General features: G+C 38.8%; 1 protein-coding gene across 1 annotated transcript; it reads right to left on the bottom strand.

Annotated features, from left to right (window-relative positions):
* Positions 1 to 2: 2 nt before the first annotated feature.
* fbxw8 (F-box and WD repeat domain containing 8) lies at positions 3 to 22,342 on the bottom strand. Its single transcript, XM_026188832.1, has 11 exons — positions 21,752 to 22,342; positions 21,560 to 21,664; positions 20,513 to 20,677; positions 19,772 to 19,860; positions 14,405 to 14,562; positions 13,938 to 14,134; positions 13,318 to 13,536; positions 6,752 to 6,879; positions 2,055 to 2,228; positions 1,477 to 1,593; positions 3 to 501 (listed from the first exon to the last, which is right to left on the bottom strand). The coding sequence occupies exons 1-11, from the start codon at positions 22,199 to 22,201 to the stop codon at positions 336 to 338; spliced, it is 1,968 nt and encodes a 655-aa protein (XP_026044617.1). The 5' UTR covers positions 22,202 to 22,342; the 3' UTR covers positions 3 to 335.
* Positions 22,343 to 22,483: the final 141 nt, after the last annotated feature.

The following is a 22,483-nucleotide window of genomic DNA, read 5'->3' on the forward strand; positions in this document are numbered from 1 at the left end:
GCTTGTGTACATTTTTTTTGTTTTAATAGGAAAAAATATTCAAATGATTTGCATATAGTAAATGAGGTAAAAATGACTTTATTCCTGTGATGTTGGACTACATCAAACCCAGTGTTTCATCGGGCAGCTAGATTCAACAATAACATAGAGATACCTATGCAACAGTTATATACAATACACCGACACTACTACATTTTAATAGCCTTGATTTGATCAGGATGATGAAAGAGGACCTGTTAAATAAAACGACAGAGTTTAAAGGTTCAAACTGATAAATGTTACTGTCTTTTCAATTGCAGTCAATTAAGTCCATTTGCAGTCTGGAAAACTGCGTGTCATTGGGACGGATGGGAACCAGACAGCCTGTCGTAAGGCACTGCTAGGCTGATGTTGTAGTTGTAGCCATAAGACTCTATGTAGTCAGACCTGCAGATGGGCAGGATGTGATCCTGTGACAGGGCGTCCTCAGAGAAGTCATAGTGGCAGATGACTCCTCTGTGTCTGAAGTTTAGAAAAACAAAACATTGACATCAGTAACTGTTAGGTTTTGTATTGTTGATTGTCATTTATGCTTAGACTTTGCTTTAGAAGACTGAGACAAAACGGCAGACATGCAGTTTAGCACATTTATCTCCTAAATGCATCATCTCCAGAAAATCATAAATTACTGTTTTTAAATGTGGATATGGGATAACAATCACTTAATGATTGTTTGTGTGTGTTCAGGGCAGACTGTAGCTTTCTGAAGAAATGTGACTGAAGGAAGCCAAAGACGTTACAAAAACATGTCTAGCATCTCTTTGTGACTAAACATTGTAAAATGGTTTGTCCAGTTGTCATTTTTTCCATACCCATTCAAAAGGCCTGTACGAATTAAATTTGTTAGTTTGTGACTACATTAACAGCGAATCTCCTCACAAAAATAGCCCAACAAACGTGCTTGTCTGAGCGACGCAGCCACACAGCAGTCATTTTTGGGGAGATGCTGGTAACACGCTTTAGCTCAAATGTGAAAAATGCTCATCCTAACAAAGACACAGGGTGTGTGTGTGTGTGTGTGTGTCCACTAATAGACCTACCAAGAACAGACAGAAGCATAGGCAGACAGATTTCTCAAATTACAGGTAAGGTGATGAGTAAGGTCTTACTAAAAGAAGGTACTGTTGTTCTGTACAAAAACATGATCTCACCTAAGGATTTTTGCTACCTCTGGTTACAGTGAGACTACCTTCTTGCTAATGAAGGTCCTCAGCAACCTGTTGAAAAACAGGTTGCTGAGGACTCAGAAATGACAGCTGTATCGCTTTTCTCAAAAGGAATCAACCATCAATCCCTCCATTCTTTTCTGCTTGTCCTTATCAGGGTTGCATAGTGGCTGGAGCCTATCCCAGCTTTTGTACAAGAGACTTATAGGAGGTAGAAGAATAGAAGAGATCCAGGCAACAACAAAAAAAAGTGTAGGAGGGAGATCACGACCTGCGATGAGCTGTTAGGTCATCATCTGTGATGCAAGCTCCCCGTGGCGACTTGTCATCAGGGATGTTGGCTGTTACCAGAGTGCTGGTGTTGAAGCGTACATGCCTTACAGGATGCCTGCAGCAAAGATGGATAACACCTTGAATATTAAATATATAAATCGCATTCTTGCCAGCATGTGTTTCGCTGATGGATGTATCCACTACTGTAGCATCTACAAAAGATACCAGTTAAGATGCTGAATGTTTTCTATGCGGTGAAGGCGCCACAAAAATGACAGTTACTGCTTGGAGATGTGAGTGTGATACTAAACTGACTCCACAATATTGTCTTAAGCAATTTAATTTACATGAAATAAAAACATTTATGTGAGAAGATTACGTTAACTGTGGCACAAGAAACTGAAATGAGAAGAAAACAGAGTAATCATAATCACTGGTTAAATGTGTTCGAATGAGGAACTACATTTACTACAATGTTAAAGTCAAATACCATACTCATAATGTGATACAGCAGAAATAACATGTTTAAAAAACAATTTTAGTGTTTCTGACAGTTTATACTGAAAACAGTCCTACCTGTTGTGCATCTCCCATAGCTTTGCTCCCATCCTCATCTCCCAGACACACACCAATCCCTCGCCTCCGCCGCTCACAATCTTCCAGTCATCCGCTTGCACAGAGGTGACCCCCAAGTGGTGGGCGTACAGAGATGCGACAGAAGAGCCAGATCTTATGTCGAACACCCTCACCCTGAGACATAGTAAGGAAAAACCAAAACTAATATTAAGTTATTGAGAGAAAAGTGCTTACTTTTGTCATAAAACTACAGTTATTTAAGTCAGACATCCTTCACAGGCCACTTTATTGTTGGTATCCTTGATAAAACTCCCCTGACGATCCAGCGTAAGACCCAAAGAAAAATAAGTGAAGTAAGTACAATAGCACTCTAGCTAATTTTGGATTTTTTTTAACAAAAGTGGACATCTAATACCAAGGGAGAGCTACAGTTTATCAAAGAGTGCATTCATTTGCAGACAAAAGGACTCTATTCTCACTTCTTGAAGGAAACGTTTCAGCACAGATGGCCCACTCCAAACTTTAGTCCCAGCTTGATTTGTTCTCGCATCTGGACAACTATTTCATAATTTGATTCAACAAACCAAGATTATAGTAGTTATTTAAACATGACTACCAACTAATAAGTAACTGGAATACAGACAGAAATCCAAAACCAACTAAACAAGGATCTAAACAATATTCAAGAACGAAGCAAAAAAAGAAAACACAAAGGGCGAGCAAAACACCCACATGCACAAATGTGGAATGAAAAGGCTGCTGTTGTGCAGATACTGTAGAAAATAAGAAGGAATTCAAAGTGTATAAATATATTTGACAGCACATATAGGGAGTGTATATTGTGCACTGTAAATAAACAGTTCATATGTCGAACGTGACAGAATGAACACGACAAAGGATACTTTCTCTGATCCATTTTCAAACACGTATCTTTGTCACCTCATGTTTTTAATAAAGTGTAGCAAGTTTTACTTCATTTGTTGTACTTTTGTTCACTTTTGTATTCAACGTTACCGTTTTTCTCTTTTAAAGTTTGACAAGGATTTTCTTTTAATCTTTTCTATGTTTCTCTGATCCTTTCTGTGTTAAAATAAGCTTTTATGATGATATGATAATTATTATTAATTTGCTGGTATATCTGAGGGATGAAAAGCAATAAGAGCAGGCTTTTTACTCTCCAGGTTTTATCAGCAACATGAGCCCAGGGGACCCTCAGCTCCATCTGTTGTCATTGTGGGTTTATTGCAGCTGAAAGCATCCAGGACATGACTCTATCCAGGCCCAACCTTCTTCCAAGACCTCATTACCATAATCAAATTCACTTTGGGGACTCAGACAGATTTCATTTTCCCTTCCAAACTTTTTAAAAGAATCAGCCTTAAATAGCTAAATGGGCACTGAGGACTTGTTGTCTGCAGTTAGTTCTGCCTGTTTAGTGGCATTACGTGATGGAAGCACACGTTTAAACAATGAGGACTGACCATTACTGCCAGACCTTGGGGAACCATAAATCTAAAGCAGAAGGCGGCTCTGTCTTCAGTTAACTGTCACTGGCTAGGCTCTTCTTCATTAATCAAGAGGAGCTCTCCCTAATACGAGATGTGTGGGAGAAGTGCAGTTAACCCCTGAAAAGCTATTTACCTAACGCTGGAAGAAGACATCAATCATTGCGCCCTGAGAGAGACAACCGATTCAGTGGTGTGATTGGATGATTGCACCGGTCTTGTAGTTTTAGCTAAGCTTGATATTCCGTTAAAATGGATGTCTTAAAAACTGGGAATAACTAATTTTGGCTCCTACAGTTGAGTAACAGTGTTCAAATAATTTGTTAAGTTCATTTTGTTTTTTTTCCATTCAAAGTTATGGGTTAAGTATTAAATGATCAACAATAAGATGGAGATTTAAGTGGAATAAACCAAATTCCACCACAATTTTTTTTTTTAAATTGATCGATTTTGGAGTAATATAATGTGCACAACTGTGGATGCTCCCCTTAGCGTAGAATAAACTGCTAGTTTGTGTTGCGTGCCAGATAATGCTGTGCCACGTATAGCCTGTGCACCGAAAATGTTGTAGCAAAAATATTCATTTGCATATGCAGTGGGCAACACGATCTCCAACTAAACCCATATTTTCTTGTGCGTTTCTCGAGCAATTTTTTATTCAATTGAAAGCCTGCTATTTTTGGATTGAAATATGCATCTGTGGTTTGTGAAAAAAGCATGCCACAAAGCAAAAATCACTTAGGTTTTCGTATCTGATGTAAAGTGCTGTTGTTGATGTCCATTAGTCTTTGATTATGGAAAACACAGGGACATTCATTTTTTCAGAAAGATTGATGGAAAAAAGGCTAAATAAGTGATTGCATTCTGTTACAGAGGCGAGCCCAGACATGACGTAAGGACATCAAATTTCTTTCTTTTGTTTCGAGACTAAGCATGCTAGCATTTTCTAATTAGCACAAAGTATAGCTGAGAGTGATGTTAATCCTATTAGGATTTATTTATTTATTTATTCTTGTGGGAAACAAATGGCGGTTTGGAATTTAATGCCAAATGAAAAATATTTCATTGAAAACCACAAATATCAACCGCATTATTTCTCTAGAAGAAAAGTTCAAGGACCACAAAAGAAAGTAAATACAGTTTTGGTCAGAAGTTTACAAGCACTCATCATGGGCATGACTGTCGTGGTAATTTGGAGCTTTTAGTGCATTGTGCATCTGTAATCCACATACTGTCTAAAGTATACTTGCTCAAGTAAATGTCCAGTAGCAAGTTGCACCTTGACCAGGTGATTTTGGTAGTGATCAACAAGCTCCTTCATTCATAATTCAGGCTGGATCCTTCACCACTCTAGGTAGAATTGGAAGAAGTTATTTAAATTGGTTGGTTTCCTCGCATAGACTCGACTTTTAAGCACAGTCCAAAAATATCAGTACTGTTGAGGTCAGAGCTTTGGGCGGGTCATTAGCTTAGTGTTATCCTGTTTAGTCCATTCCAAAACCTTCCTAACTTGTATATCTACAGTTCTCCTTCTTAGACCTTCCTTGGACTTTCCCTTTGTCCTCAAAAGATTTAAGTGAATATATGTATTTAAGTACATGGATAATTTTGACCGCATTTGCAAAAGAGAAAATCCAAAATATTCAAAATTCAGGCTTATACACCCAAGTCTTCTTTTTTTAAAAAGATTATTAAAGATGCATGCTGTACAATCGCTCTACCCTGAAAAATCAACAGTTTAAAGAAATCATTACAAGCATATGTAAATGTCTGGTCACAACAGTGTCTGTGAAATATTTTGGTCCAAACCATTCAATAAAACCTTAACTGTTTCACTGTATGTCAGAGATGTTCCTGGTTAGAATGGACCTCTGTAGGTCAGCATGATAAGCCCATGTATAACCTATCAAACTTCAAACTGGCATAGCTGTTCATGAAGCCGTGCCACAAAACATTTGATTGAAGGATAAGTTTGCCAGTAAAACGGTCTCAAAGCTGAACACAATATGTGCAGTCCTTCTTAACTGTAACAGTACTCATTATTTCTTCAATTTCTAAATATATGTAATATTTCCCTTTGTTACATTGTTCCTGTTTACACAAATATGGCAAGGTTTTTCCCGACAGCCATCATTTGGACTCCTCATGTGCTCCTTGGATCTCGCAAAAAACAAAGGGACAAAACTCATTTGGACAAAAAGAAGGGATGCATTAGGCTCTGGCCTTAAGCCACCCTGTTGAAGGGCCAAGATTTCAGACTGTCCCTCAGTTTCCCAATTTCCATTTGTCCTCGGCTGTGCGCTGCATCAGCTGGGGCCAGAGTGGAAGAGCCAACCTGGTGTGTGTACCTCTCTGGACAAAATCTGATCAGAAAGTCCAAGAGGAAATCACTGAATTATTCATTCAAAGGGTGCTGTTGAATATTACTATGAAAATCACAATTCTGTGACACTTGACAAAAGATCTTTAGTGGAGCATTTCCTGCTTTTGTATGAATGTCAGGAGTCATAACTAGTAAGAAGAGGGGGAAAAAAATAGAACCTAAACAATACGATGTGGTCTGTCTTTTGCTGTCAGCCAACTACTTAACAGCCAGATGGATTTGGTGCTGAATAGAAACAGCGGGGGCAGCTTTGGACAAAGACACGCCAGGGATTTTTTTCTTTCCTGCCAGCTCATGCACTGTAGCACCACTAACAAGTAGAGAATGGCTCTTTTATGTGTCCTTTTCTCAACTGGAGAGCCAGGTTAGCAATGTGGTAAGTGTGTCTACATGAATGAAGAGAATCAAGATAGCCAAATTTTTCTCTTCTATAGTATCCCAGGTACTGGAGGAGAAAGACAATGAAAAGCGAGATATTTGTCTATTTAAGACAAAGAACAGAACATCACTCTTCTAAAAAACTGTTAATGAATTAATTTTCATCTCAAAAAGCTTTTCAAAGCCTTGTTTTTCAACATAAAAGGTTGTACTCTAAAAAATTCACAAATTTAATCAAGCCACGTCTTTCACACATTTTCAAAACATCTGTTATCCACTTCAAGTAACCTTAGCTTTCCAGCCTTCTTCATCATCAGGTGTCGCTTTGAGAAAACAATTTCACAGGCACACTCCTTTTAGCTTGCATTCTTGGCTCAGGTTTCTGATATTATGCACGATTTTACATCTGTATGTGTGTTTTTGTGTCCTACCTCCTGTCTTTGTTCCCACACACCAGCAGATGAGGAGAGCTGTCTCTCAGGTTGATGCAAGTGAAATCTCCCGGTGAGTTGCCGACAGAAACTGTCGGTTTGCGCGTCTCCAGGCTGTAGATGTGGATCTGAAATTTGAGACAAACATTACTCTTTTCATATATGACAGTTAGTCAACTTCCAAGACTGTCACCACATGCATAAACCGTACAGCAGATTTTAGCTCTCAATATAAGACACTACAGTGGAAGTGTGAAACCAAATCAACCGAAATAACAGCATCCTACTTAAAAACTAGAAATACAACAAAAAGCTCCTAAAACCAGCAAGCATGCCCAGCTGAGTGTCGCCAGGGAATATATAAAAACTGCATAAGGGTGCATTGTCAGTGGGTTGCACTGTTACAGAGACAGTTAAAAAGAATCTATTGTATATAACAACTTTAACTGTTTTTATCGGTGTTAATCATCATCTAGTTATATATGCTAATAAAATTTTGTGTAAAAAGTGTTACAATTCATAGATTATCTGATCTGCGCACACACAGTCAATAAGGCTACAAACATTTTCATGTTACCCAACAATGGCTGCTTCATTTTGCATCTAATTTAAGTGCAGCAATGAAAGCACAGGTGAATAACTATTGTAATAGTTTAAGTGCTGGGATTTTCAAGAGATATTCAAACACACATTACTATGTTTATCTCCATTAAAATATTGTTTTTAAACTTTAATCACAAATCTCCTACAATGTTACAGGAAATTGACCAAAAATCAGAAAGTTCAAATAGCTAAAGCCTGAATCACAATGAATGATGCTTAGATCATTCTGATCCACTTTGTTTTCCTCAAATAAATTATACACACACACACACACACAATATGTAACTACACCTCAAAGTAAAACTTGTGATACTGGATAGACGGTAATACTGCACTAACTTACTGTACAATTGACAATTACAGGTAACGGCAAACACCCTTGGCCAATTATGTGAATGCATGAAGATGAACTGAGGGGGGAAAAAAAGACCTGAAGGAAAACTTCAATTACAGCCTTTCCTGCTTTTGGCTTGATGACGGCAATAAACTTTCCTCATACAAGTTACAATGATGTCATCTGGAGCTGGCCTAATTGGTCAATTAGCGGCTGGTGTTTTCTCATCCAAACGAGACAGAACAAACAGGATAACCGCCAGGCAAAATTGTCTTTGAATAATTAAAACGACAAAGAAATTAAAGCGAGAAGGGAGGGAGAGAACGAAAGAGGGCCAAAAGGAAAGGAGGGATAGAAAAGGACAGACAGAGAAAGCGAGAGAGAGAGAGAGGGAGGGAGGGGGGTAGAGAGACAGCAGGAAACATAAAAGAAGTTTCAAAAAAGGAGAAAGATGATGTAAGCCTTGAGGAGGTGCCAGCAGTTTTTGTGTGTCCCTTATTTGGGCCAAGCAGAGCTTTAATTGTGCACCACCCCGGGGCAAAACCCAAATCACACCGGACTTTGAAATGACAGCTTGATAGGATTTGGACAGGAGAAAAGAGGGAGTACCATGAATTGAGAAAGGAGGGGGGGGCACAAAGCCTGCTGTTCACAATGAATCACTGCAGATTCTGGAAGATACTTCTATTAAATATCTGCCTACCTCACCCACTAAAATTATCGCTGAGGGAGGCAAAGGAGCTGTTTAGTGATAATATTACAGGCAGTTAAAAGAAAGCAGCAGAGAAAGGATAATCGTATGGCGACAGAGAAGCTGTTAGGTTAATGCATTAGATGAATCTCCAGTGAGGCTTCCAAACAAAAGCAGCTCTAATAGTTGCTTGTATTGGGATGTTTATGTAATTACTCTGTATGCTTTTAAAAAGATGAAAAGCTTAGCAATTACTACTACATGTCAAAGAAAATCTTTTATGCTTTGATAATCTGTACAAAAGCGCAGAAACTGGCTTGGTGTGTCATATCATAGACCAGTAATGGGAAATCATCCTTTTGTTGGTTTTTGTTCCAACAAAAGAATCCACCGGTTTAAAAAAAACCTACAGACTGCGGGCTTTTTTACTGGACCACACCCTTTTGTTTGGATTCAGCTCTATATTTGCTTTAAATATACGGACAGACAGATGTGAGCGCATCGGATGAAACGCATATTGTTAGGTTTGTTCCAGCCAACACTTTCTAAGACTTGCACTTTACATTTCACTTTGTGAACACTTACAGTGTCGTACAGAGGGTTGGGATTGAGGCTGAATTCTCTATGGACAAACAAAAAATTTACATTTATACGTCAGATGTCGCGCCATGCTGCTCTTTTTAGATTTGCATACTTACAGAATATTTACTTAATCATGCACAGGTGACTGAAAATTGCTATTGGGCTCTTTTACAAACTTTATTATTATTATTATTATTATTATTATTTACCTGGGAAGGAACCCATTTCAGGTTTTATTGAGCAATTCATCCCTAATGATCTGATTTCTGTCCTGACAGATTAGTAGTTCTCTATATAAATATAGAAAACCCACATTTGTACATGCTGTACAAACACAGCCCATCTAACCAGCCCTCTGAACTTTGGGCAACAAGCAGATGACAGGTTTTCAGACAGCACTTGAGCTCAGCGGTAGATCCACTGCAGAGGATTGATAGTTTGCCAGTGAAGAAGCCAGCCTGTTCTGAATGCAGTGCCACAAGCAGGGCAGATGCCAGGGTGCCCCTAGTCCAATGGCAAGGGGAAGACTAGTAGTAATGAGGACCTGGAGAGTAGCTTCAACCACACACGCAGAGACACACACACAAACGAGGGAGGGGAGATTTACAAAAAAAAGAAAGAAAGAAAAAGGTGCAAGCTAAAAGCTGTTGCAAGCCAACGTGTGAGAGATAATCTCTGATGTGATCGACACAAAACAAACTTTGATTTTCAAACAAAACTTCAATAAAGTCACACAGCGAGTTCTAGTCAGCTCAACAGAAACGTGGCAGCACGGTTAGTTTTATCTGGGTCAAAATGCTGTAAATTGAAATACTTCACTCTTCTGTCTGGAAAAAAAGGTGTTACATGACTTCCTTGGATGCCACCTCCATGTATCTTAACAGATTTTAATGAACCATATGTTTTCTTACTAAAGGCATAACTAATAGTTGCAGCCAAGTTGTGCTTTGTCTTCTTCACGGTATGAAAATTGCTGATAGAAGCGTGACAGGAGTGACAGACAAGTTAATTAAATTTGTAAGATATTTTAATTAGTCATGCCAATCATGAATTGGCATAATTGAGATGGGATACCAAAGACCACATGTATCTGATCTGCGAGTGAAATTAATCAGATCTAAAAGGCAGTGCATACTGGGAGAGGAACCTTTGATTTTCATTTTTAACCAGCTTTAAAATTTTAACCAATTTTAAAGCTGAAGATAAAAAATATGATCTCAGTTGGACTGTCTGAGACTAGCTGTGTTTACGGAATAATGTTAGAGCTGGGTGGGGGGTTTTAGAATCAGAGGCAATCCCAACAATGTACAGTACTCGGGATAACACTTTAGGAGTAGGGCGCCAACTACAGCCTGAATGATCCACTTAGCTGTCTATAATTTTTCCAGTAAATATTTTGTCACACTGTCTATGAACACCAGTAAGTTAGGAAACAAATTTCATATCTGGTGCTATCTGATTTACAGACCCCCACATCCCACAAGAAAAACTGATAGTAATCAATTAAAAATGAAGCAAAAAGAGACAAAAACAGATAATTCTCACTCTGGAAAAGCAAGAAGCAAAGAATGTTTTCAGTTATAAAACCAATTTCCTCTTTTATCAAGCTACAAATATTTTTTCTACAAATCAGCTCAAAATTAAATACAGAAACAGCAAAAACAGCACGTTTGAGACTGCATCCATGGATCCATCCGTATTAGCTTGTGATATTTTCTTGAGAACATTAAGACGATGTTTCCCAGTTTTTCTTGTTTCAGTTAAAGAGTTTTGTGAAGATATGAAAGGAAATTTCTAACTTTGCCTCAGCTTCGATGGCATAAAATACTTCCAAAATTCCAACTAAAAAAAAAAGTTAACCACTTTCCAGTTGGATCGAGCTCTACCCCAGGTAAATATTTTCACCCAACTCTGGCTCGAATCTTTGAAAAATTCTGTTAGCAATTAGACAAACAAACAGAAATATATTAATTGAATCAATCAGATAACCTTCTTGGTTGGTGGATTTAATTAAGTGATACAAAAGTGAGACCCTTAAAATAACAAATGCTTACCTAAATGTCAGTCTCTATACTATTTAAGAGGATCATCATATATTAAGGTTTCACTGCTAGTCTCTCTTTGGTCCACTATGTGGTGCTTCAGTGCTGTCGCTGAAAATGTGCTGCAGCGTTCCAGCTGTGATTTCTAACAGGAATGATGTCAGTGTAGTATCTTTGCCAAAAAGCAATAAGTCACCAACAAACTGGTGTGTGCACTCACACACACAGTGGGTATTTGCAGCTCTACAGCTACCACTCCACCACCACATTTAATTGAGACTGCCTTCTTTGAATAAGCAGTTTACTTGAATCTTTATCATCACAGAAATACATGATTTAGATGAAGTGAACCTGACCACATAATAACTGCTGACTAGTTGTCCCCAGATCCCAAAAGATGAGTTTGTCTCATGGCTATTTGTAGTCTCTAAGTAATGGCTTAAGAGTCAATTAGGTACATGGAGTCCTTAGAAACACAGTATTATTAGAAGCAAACAGATACAGATCAAGGAACAACACTCCACAAAAGGTGCTCCTAAAGCTCTAGTAATTAAGAGCAGAGGTCCAGAGAGGGTTTGCATTATTTAGGCTAGCTATTTATGCTATAAACTAATCCCCTACAGGCACATGACATTATTTCTAAAGGGACCCAGGGGGTCTAAAGGGACCTCAAGTAATAGTGATCACACCCGCAAGAAAGTTTAGACACAGAGCAGAGCACCTAAAAACCAGAAGCAGTTGTAAATATAGACCAGATTTAAAAAGGGAAAATGAATCTATTCCCCAAAATGTTGTTCTTTTTTTTCTAAGAGAAGATTGGTATTTCAGCTACAAGCCAGTGATTAAAACTGACACTGGCCTAAAGCCAAAACTTTTGTCCTCACTGCTTTTCACTCAGTAAATTATATTTGTGCAACAAAACATGCATCATTCCATTTAAACAAACCAAATTATTTACCCCGTACAACTTCCCATTTTTTCATTACGCACCTGCTGTGAGCACAGCTGACCTTGTTAACTCTGATGGAAACCTTCCATTTCAATTAGCGAGGTCAAGGTAGCTTTTTATACATTTAAAATCCAGCTGCAGAGTCCAGAGGCCTTCCATCTAGTTGGTCGACGTTCAAGGTTTTGTTTAGGTTTATTTGTGTTTCGCAGTATTTTCAATTCCACCCACCACAAAACCTTGATACAGCTCCATCAATTCCATTAACATACAAACACTAGATTACAATCCCACATACATACATACTGGAGTGCCCTTCATAAAGGCTTAAATAATCATCATAACAGCATGTAAATTAGTGGCCAAAAAAAAACAAAACTGTGGATAATCACTTTATTCTCTCCCAGAAAAAAAAAATGCATATGTCAAGTGAAGAGTTGCAGATGTACCATTATAACAACGTGCTTTATGTTGACTTTTATAGCTTTTACTGAGAGCTTGTTTTTGTGTGTGTGTGTGTGTGTGTGTGTGTGTGTGTGTGTGTGTGTGTGTGTGTGTGTGTGTGTGTGTGTGTGTGTGTGTGTGTGTGTTTTTAATGTCTTGGTGGGGACCAAAATCTCAAATTTACTACACTGGTGGGGACCAACAGCCCACATGTGGACCAAAAATCCAGGTGCTTATGGGGTTGAAGGCATTTTTCACACTCAAAATGTGGTTTTAGTGTCAGGGTTACAATTGGGTTATGGTTAGGTTTAGGGTAAGGCATTCATTTTTGATGGTTAGGGTTAGGATAAGCAGCTAGGAAAAGCATTATGTCAATGAGATGTCCCCACTAACTAGCAACACCTGATATGTGTGCATGTGTGAGCATGCATAAGCTTTACAAAAACAAAAATGTTACATGTGTTTTTATTTTTAAATGTCATAATCATTGTTAATGCTGGTATATCACAAAACCCCTAGTTTTAATAAAATAATTCACTTTCCCAATAAAAAAAATCCATTTATTATTGAGTAAATGGATTTTACACCAGACTAGAAAATGGTTCATTTGCCACTATTAGCAGACGAATAATTCCCTGTTCATACTACATCATCATAGTCAAAAACTGGACAATCATGGCCAGCTGTACTGTTTATTGCTGATTTCATCCACGAGCAGACCTGAAGCTTTGCAGTGCTTTATAAACATTAAGGCCTACTCAACTTTGATTTTTCATGTGCCATATACATCACATAGCAAAAAAGTGCCAGGGTTCAGTTTTAGGTTTTCTGAAGAAACTGTGTAATTACACTGATTAAATTAAGGTACTTTTAAAACCTATGTGTTCATTTTCTATGGGAACTGTACACAGAAGCTGAACCCACCTTGTTCCCTCCGTCATGCATGGCCCAGCCTGTGCGCTTCACCCCAAATGCAACATGGGATTCTGAGGCATCCAAGCAGGTAACAGGATGACCATAGACTGAGTGGAGCATCAATGGCTCCTCCTCCCGAGGGTCCAACAGGTACATGGACTCTCCTGCTGCCAGAGCTGCCAACGGACATTGCTGGTCCCTACCTGGGACTAAAGTCATGCTCTCTACCTGTGAGATTAGACAGGATGGAGCACAATTTTTTTTTACATATACATCAGTATAGAAAGTGACTTTATTAAGTATATAACTGCATTTTAGTACATTACTTGCACACTTATGTACAAGTCATTTAATCACTGCACTTTTTAATTCTTTGATCATGTCACCTTGGTCTTTTTTGTCCTTCCCTACCTGCCACATAAATGCCTACTACTATGCCTGTGAACTCAAACTACCAGGATACTAAATAAATAACCAGTACTTTAAGTGATTTCCTCCACAGTCCAAACCCCAACGAAAGCCAATTTCTAACTTGATATTCAGAGAAAAGTTGAAAGCAACAGTCTATTAATTAACATAATTGCACATTGAAATGTGTCATCTGATAAAAATGAAGAACTCTGACTCACAGTCTTGGGTAGCTGAGTCTGGCATACTGTCCTCCAGTAGCCACAGTCTTTTGCGCAGTCAAGCCGAACATCTGATCCAGTGGCAGAGATCAGGACAGGACTGTCAGGGCTTAGGGACAGAACTTGGATCCTCCCTGGAGTCTGGTAGTGGTAGATGGGTTCCCCACCTGTCTCTGTGCTCCACAGGTCTACACAGCCTATCCCAAAAACAGTCCCCAAGTCTTTTACTGTATGCATTTAATGTATGCATTTATCACATAAGGAAAAATGATAAACAAAGGGCATCATGTACAGAAATTACAAGTGCATCTAACCATAGGTTTCTAGGCTTGATAAAGAAAAGTTGATTGAAAAGACTAATGATTGCCTTGCTTTTGATTAGAAGTTATACATAGTGTGTATTTGGTGTGGGCAATGCTTTGCCCAAAAGATACCACTGCATTACACATATACACACAAACACTGACCATCTTCATACGCAGCAGCAGCCAGCGTGCCGTTGACCTGGACGTGACTAACATGTGGTCTCGGCTCAGTGTTAGCAGACAGACTATTGGCCTTCAGGTACGAAGCCGTTGAGTCCCAGTGGAGGGTATCCCACAGCCTCACATCACCAGACATGTACCTTAAATCCAAACACGCAAAAAGTTCATCAGTCTAAGGAAAGTTTTGTTGACCTTTTTTTTTTTTACAGCACGTTGAAAAGTTTCCACCTTCGAGAACACCTGACGTCACCCTCTCACCGCTGAATCATTTCCCCTTTCACATCCTCCTCCTTTGCTCACTCTGACTTGTTATTTTGTTTTCATCCTTTGTTACACGATCTTTCGACAATTACGATGGTGTTGTTTGGGCGACACAATAACAAACATTTCGCCCCATTTTCCAGGACAGCTTGCGCACCACGAGTTTTCAGTTCCTTTTTAAATTTTTTATACATCACAGCTCTAAAACTTCTGTCTTACTACAAATGAAGTAATATTTGATCATTTATTTAAAAGTATACTTTCACTGAGACTGGGATATGCACACATACACAGTGATACACACTGGACCTTGATTTTACTTTGGGTTTGAATATTGATTTTATTTGTTCTGATGACATTTTTATCTCTGATCATCACTGTATTCGCCGCTGTATTCATAAATTCCTCGACAGCGGGACTTTTTTAGATGCTTTTAATGTAAATCCATCCCCTCAAAGCGATGCCGATTTCTTAAGAGATCTATTTAATAAGCATTGTCTTTCCATTTTGGATGAAATTTGTCCAGTTAAAATGAGACAAGCTTCTGTTTTTAGTCCTCACCTTGGCTAAATGACAATATTTCCTGCTTAAATCGTGATTGTCGCAAAGCTGAGAGCTTGTGGAAGAAAACTAATTTAAATGTTCATCTCCTTTACTTCAAGGATCTGTTAGTTTCTTTCAACAATGCAATTAGAGATGCGTGGGCTGCCTATTTATCTTATCTGGTTGCAAAGGGCAGAGGTAATCCTAAGGTGTTATTTGACACTATTACTGTATTGACATTATTACTCCTGCTCCACCTGCTGCCCCATTTATTCAAATGAAGACTGTGAAAATTTCCTTCCTTCTAGAAAAAATTAGTAATATAGGAAATTATTTTTCCCCATCAGCTTATGCACTGTCTGATCCTACTCTAGCTTGGTCTGTTATTTTAGAACATTTTCTACCCATTTCACTACCCGAGCTGGTAAAAATAGTTAGCTCAATGAAAGCATCCTCCTGTTCACTTGACTGTTTGCCTGCATCGCTATTCAAAAGTGTCTTCCATTCCACTGGTCCCTGTGTGCTCACCATAATTAACACCTCTCTGACATCTGGTAAAGTCCCTTCTTATTTTAGAAATGCTGGTATACAACCCCTTTTAAAAAAACCTAAGTTAGACCTTTTCTTACCAGCAGTTACAGTTTTAGACAAACATAATATTCTTAACAAATTCCGGTCTGGCTTTCGTAGAACCCATTCTACTGAAACAGCCCTTCTTAGGGTCTCCAGTGATATTTTGTTGCAAAACGATGCAGGAAAATGTTCTGTTTTGCTGATGTTGGATCTCACGTCGGCCTTTGACACCGTTGACCATCACATCCTACTTGAAAGACTAAAATACTGGGTCGGTGTATCTGGATCTGCCTTAGAGTGGTTCTTATCATATCTGTATGAACGTTACTTTTTTGTGGTAGTTTCTAAATACAGGCCATCTTCGACGTCCCTGTACTATGGTGTGCCACAAGGCTCTGTGCTGGGGCCTTTATTGTTCTTAATATATCTACTTCCCCTCCAGCATGTTTTGAGCCCCTTTGAGGACATCTGTTACCACTGCTACGCAGACAATATCCAGTTATACATTTCTTTTAAGCCCCAAGATGTTTCTAAGCTACAGATTTTGAATGAGTGCTTAGATTCCATTAAAGTTTGGATGGCTGACAACTTCCTCCAACTTATAGAAGGAAAGACTGAAGTCCTTGTATGTTCTCCTGATAGACACGTACCTAAGATAATGAATGCTCTTGGTCCCCTTGCAACATTTGTGAAATCGTCTATCAGGTATCTAGGGGCAATCTTTGACCCAGCTTTCACTTCGGATGTTTACGTCAAATCTCTGGTTCGGTCCTGCTTTTATCACTAAAGAAACATTTCTAAACTAAGCCCTATTGTATCTCGTACTGAACTGAAGATTGTCGTTTATACTTTCATTTCATCAAGACTACTGTAATTTACTGTTTAAGTGTTTAAACAGACTCTTTGGAGCGTCTACAGATTTTTCAAAACACTGCAGCAAGACTTCTGACCAAAACAGCTGCACTGGCTCCCCATTGAATTCAGAGTCCATTTTAACATTCTGGTGCTCTTCATGGACAAGCTCCTGCCTACATCATTGAACTTCTACAGCCCTATGTCCCTAGCAGGTCACTGTAGGTCATGTAAGCAGGGTCTACTTGTCATTCATTATACAATGCTGAGAACTAAGGGAGACAGAGCTTTTGCCACTGTGGCTCCCAGACTGTGGAACTCACACCCACCGAGCTTAAGATCTCTGGACTCAGTAGCTTCTTTTAAAAAAACAAATAAAAACACTTTTTTTAGAATTGCATTTAGTTAACTGTTGTCTGTTTTGTTTTATACTTTGTTGTCGTTGTGTGAAGCACTTTGTGATCTTTTATCTAGAAAGGTGCTATATAAATAAAGTTTTAGCTTACCTTATAATACATAGAGATGCATTATATATTTAAAAAAATGAATAATAAGAAGAAGAATATGCATGTACGATTTCAGACACATTAAAACAAAACTAATTCAGACCATGTATGAAGTTTGGCTTGATAATTAATTGGTATGCAATTTACAAATTTACAAATATTAGAGAAATTCTCACATTTAAAAACTTTTAATTTGGTCAATTGGCTGACAAATTACTTTACCAGTTTTTCTTCAAAAGTTTTAATGAAATACATTTTTTATCTATCAACAAACTAATTAATAACCCTAGACCAGATGCTAAAATTAAGCTTAAATTTGATTTCGGTGATTTTTTTTTTCCTCCACTTTTAGTCTTTCAAGGAAAAAAAAACAAAAAAAGGTTTTCTTTCATTTTCTTTCATACATTTGATGCTGTCTGCCTAACTCGGTGCCAAACCAATCTAACTTATCGGGAATCCAATCAATGGGTCATACCAATGTAGACCTCAGGGATTAAATTAACATTAGTTACACAAAAGTGAATTTATTTGCAAGGATGATTAATTGATCATAAAATACCTCATGCAGCTCACTCAAAAATAACATTTCTAGTAGCACAATTTCTTCAACAGATTGGAACATGACCTTCTGTTCATGTCATGTCATTTCACCAGACTCCAAGTTAGTGGAAAAGCCCTAACTATATCCCATCACACCTAAAACTCTCAAACCTTCCTCTTTCCTGTTTTTTTCTTTTTCTTTTTTCGCCTAAGCCAATGAGCTCTCTCTACAGGAGACAGCAAACTGCCAAAGTTCCCACCTCCGCGGATACCATCATGTCTGAACAAGTGTGCAGTCGCAGTGTGTCATGCAGTCACAGCAAGTGTGACACAGGGTGTTCATGCGAGCACCCGTTATTTGCATGCATGACTTTGTTAGCGGGGTTTGGCAGAGAGTAGACAATTGGGACACACACTTTGACTTAATTGGTACGTCAGCACAATGCCAGCTATCAACAGGAGGAAGATGATGTTGAATCATATCCAAGGAACTCGTCAAAAACTTTGTACAAGAAGAGTTGTGCACTGATTACTGCAATCTTCACGCAAGCCTCGGGAGATCCGGCCTCTATGTTATTGTGTGACTTTAAGAACTGTTGGGTTAACGAGACAGCATCTTATGTTGCTTTTTAAGTGCCAAATCTCATTTCACTGGTTTTCTAATAAGATTTAGTGGAGACAATTGAATCACTTCTGATTACTCTTAACGGCCATTGATTCCTTTCTAGAAAAACAAATTCAAGTAGTTGAATTACCTTAGTTGAATTAACTTTTAATATAATGGGAAAAGTATTGATATTGTTAATTTGTTAATAGCAGTAGTAAGAAAAAGAACAATTTAACAGCATGTTAACATTGTGCAAGGTGCCTTATTTCATAAATGCAATTTTCGTTGTTTTATGTGTCTTACATGTGCTTTTTATCAGTGGGACACAGCAGGACTGAGGGGACTCTAATCACATCACTCTAAAGAGATGCTCCAAATTTCTGAGGCCTTATTGGGTCCCTTTGGCCACTCACAATCAATCACTGTCTCAGCCAACTAGTTCAAAGCAGTTGCAGTTTATTTAAACTGCAATTTATTTAACCCTTCCCTCACCATAGGACCATAAAGACACTCGTTTTGACTGAATCACACCAGTCACTAAATTCCAGAGTACTCAGTACATTATCATGGCTCTTTTAACTTGGCCTTTATTTTCATCTTCATCTTCATCATCAAAAGAAATGGAAATGGAAAAGGAATTAGAAGATGGCACATAGAACGTCCACTAACAGTTTAGCCCCCTGGCAACTAACCCTATGGGAGGCTTTAAGGCTTTTTTGTAAATGTCAGTGCTGTGAGCTATACGAATGATAATTGTGGACATCACACTCATGTGGGCCAATGACACGTGACTGAATGTGGCAATACATTTGGATACTTAAGGCATCCGTCTGTGCACGTTCTTTAGTCTCAAAATCTTTTGCATCACTTCAACTCCACCCTCTTTCTCTGAAGCTTCTCAAAATTTGGGGTGGTGGTGGTGAATGTCAGCAAAGTGAAAAACTGATCTCAACTGTAAAAATGGAACAATAAACGATATTTGATAAGTACTGACTTACGTGTTAATTTTTGGTAACAATGTTAGAAAATCATTTATTTACACTGTTAACTATCACATGTTCCAAATCTTTGACCAGAAAATTATTACCAGCTTATAGTCTTAAATTCACCGCCTGTCTCATCCCATGAAATTGAAGTCACTTAAGTGTTACTGCAAGTACATTTCTAACTGCTTCACTTGATTCTTCAATTGACTTTAAATGAATTATCCCCCTAATAAGGGAAAACCAAATGTGTTGGATTGTCAGTAACCACTGCAATAAGACATATAGTCATACATGTTTAATTAAACACCCAGGAAAGAATCAGAAAGGTTATGATCAAGATTAATTTACACCAAGACACCTGACAAGAAAAAGAGACAGAAGCACAAGGCAGAAGAATTGAGTATATGAGGAGTCAACATTACAGTTAACATCGTTACTAATCGGCTGTCAGAAGCATCCTATATGCATCCTTGATACTCACCCAGCTAAGACGAAGTTGTCATAGGAGCTGACGTCACAGAGCACCTTTCCCAACTCGAACTGCAGCTGGCTGATGGATCCCACTCGATTCTAGGTGAAAATTATAGGCTGGCTGAAAACTGATATATTTTATTAGATGAGAGACGCGCAGCTGGTCTACTGTCAGTTCTGCACTAATATCAGTCTGAGAAATACAGTAACAATTAGTATTTCCCAATGAAGTGAAGCAGTGATGCTTTACAAAAGAAAGCTTGTAAGGGCCTTGCTGTATAGTGTCCATGTTCTTCTGCCTGTGCGGGTTTTTCTCTGGCTACCTCACACATATTTTGAAGGTAGGTGCAAGTGTGAGTGCATGTCTGTCTGTTAGTTTTACCGATACAATTAGGGTAAGTCGATGTCCCAGTTTATGTATGACAGCACAGGATTTTCATCCTCTGTCCCAGTATCACAAATTGACATAATGTCCCACATTTTAATGGGCCCCAGTTTTGAATAGTAAGTGCTTCAGGAGACGCTTTCCCAAAGTCTGCCTTTTTTCTGAGAAAGCAGGAAAGGCAGTTATCTAGGTCAACTTGTCACCAGCTTTTCCAGTTGTGCAAAGTCCAGTGAGGAAATGCAGTGAAAATGAAATCTTTGTGAATCTGTAGGTCATTCAAAGACTGTCTTTTGACTTATTCTTCAATTTTGCACAGCTGCTGGATGGAAGCATCTGATTCGCCACAGTAAAGTAGTTCAAGCTCACCTTCCAGTTGAAGCGCACCGTTTTAGAAGAGTTCCTGCAGTCTCGCAGCATACTCTTCCAGCAGGGCGAGTCAGACATGCTGGCATTCTGATGGTAACCATCCCTCACGCACAACTTGAACCACAGAACAGAGTCCTCTGCAAGGACTCTCCATGCCCTGCTCACCTGAGAGAAGATTCAACCGTGTAACTGTGGATTGAGTCAGCATACATTAAGAGCTTGCATCACTTATTTCTATTTAACAAGCTCGGCTGACTGCCAAATGGACTCGTCACATGCGGGTCTGGCACACAAAATGTAATTTATTAATCTGTACCAAATTAAGTCATGAAAGGCAAATAAAGCTGCCCTAAGCAATTCAGTATGTGTTGCTACAAATGAAGAACTTAACTTTTTAAATCACAACACATCGCTATTGTATAGCTGGGGTGCGGTTTTGGCCATGAAGATTTCTGGTCCCTGTGCAACAAAATAATTTGTTTTAGCCTCAGAGTTGTTTTAATTTGAATCACTCCCAGATTGTAACGCTTGTCAGTGTGCAACTGTTCTTCTAAAGTAGAGGTTCAAAAACCCTTTTTAGAATGTGAAAGATAGATACTTGCAATAACCCCTTGATGTTATCCACTCGCTCACTTAAGCAAGACTTAAGTCACCAAGTAGTTCAATAAAATAATGATTTATTTCTCTGTTGCCCATTTAAACACATTTTAGAGCTCTATTTTCACAAGAAAATAGCGAAGAATACTCACGAGTAACCAGATAAGCATATGTCCATTCCTGTCCCATTAATTGGACAATTTATTTTATTTTGAAGTGACTGCCAAAACAATGTCCTATTTATGTAAACACTTTTTTCATCAAATGAATCCCTTCTGTTGGCTGAAAACTACAGTACCAGGGTTTTCCATCAGTGAATACAAGGCCTTGCAACGTCGTCTTGTGAAAAACCTGATTAACCTCTAAGATTCATTCTGGAGCTGGTGGATGAAAACACTGACCTGCACCCCTGAGGTGACGTTTGTCCAGCCTCTTACTCAGACTGCTTACCTGGGCACATCGGCCTAGTTCTGCACAGTTGAGATATTGGAATATCTTCAAAGCTATCTCATACGGCAACTCAATATCAAAGAAGGGAATGTCATTGACTTCATTCTGCAAAACAGATCATTAAACACACATTATATACCCAGCTGACTGTGGTCAAGTACCATCTGACGGTGTGCATTATCGCTCTCATACCAGATCCTGAATGAGTTGGTCTACCAGCTCTTCTTCTTTCTTGACCTTTCCCTGAGGCTGCTGCTGCAAGGATGAGCTGCAGACATTAGTCATGTTATGATATTGCCTCTTTCTCCTGCTCCTCTCCTCCTCAATTCTGTCCAACAGAGGGCTGGTCCTTCCATCCAGCAAACTACTTGCAATGGACACATACTGAGGCTGATCCTCTGTCTCTGCGGCAGCAGCAAGAGCAGCAGGTTTTCCCCCTACACGAACATGCTCCGTGCAACCACCTTCTTCTGGCTTTGAATAACTACCGGCCTTGTTAAGATTTTTTAAGTCTCTCTGGCCTAACTGATCATCAATATCCCGGGAAGAGGAAGGCGCACAAACCAGTCGTTGCTCCCCCTTTTTACTCGATAACTCTCGTTTCCAACGCTCCCTGAACGCAGCAAGATCGTTCTCTGCCATATTCTTCTGTCATCGCTGAAAATCTAACTTTTTTTTCAACATTACAAAGTAAAATTTTGTAGTTTTACAGACGAGTTAAGAATAGAAACAGAACGACACCGACAAAAAACAAGCACGTCCTCCTGTATAAATAGTCCGAAGAGGGAAAGCGAGCAAATGTGCAAAAGTTCCGCCAAACTTTTAATTCCGCATTTTTATTATAGACGCGTCGATTGCAGGGGGAGATATATTGTATTTGTGGGCAATGTTTTGGCAATTTGTTTTTATACAAAATTTATTATT

This window comes from Astatotilapia calliptera, chromosome 12 (genome assembly GCF_900246225.1).
Source record: "Astatotilapia calliptera chromosome 12, fAstCal1.2, whole genome shotgun sequence".
NCBI lineage: Eukaryota > Metazoa > Chordata > Actinopteri > Cichliformes > Cichlidae > Astatotilapia > Astatotilapia calliptera.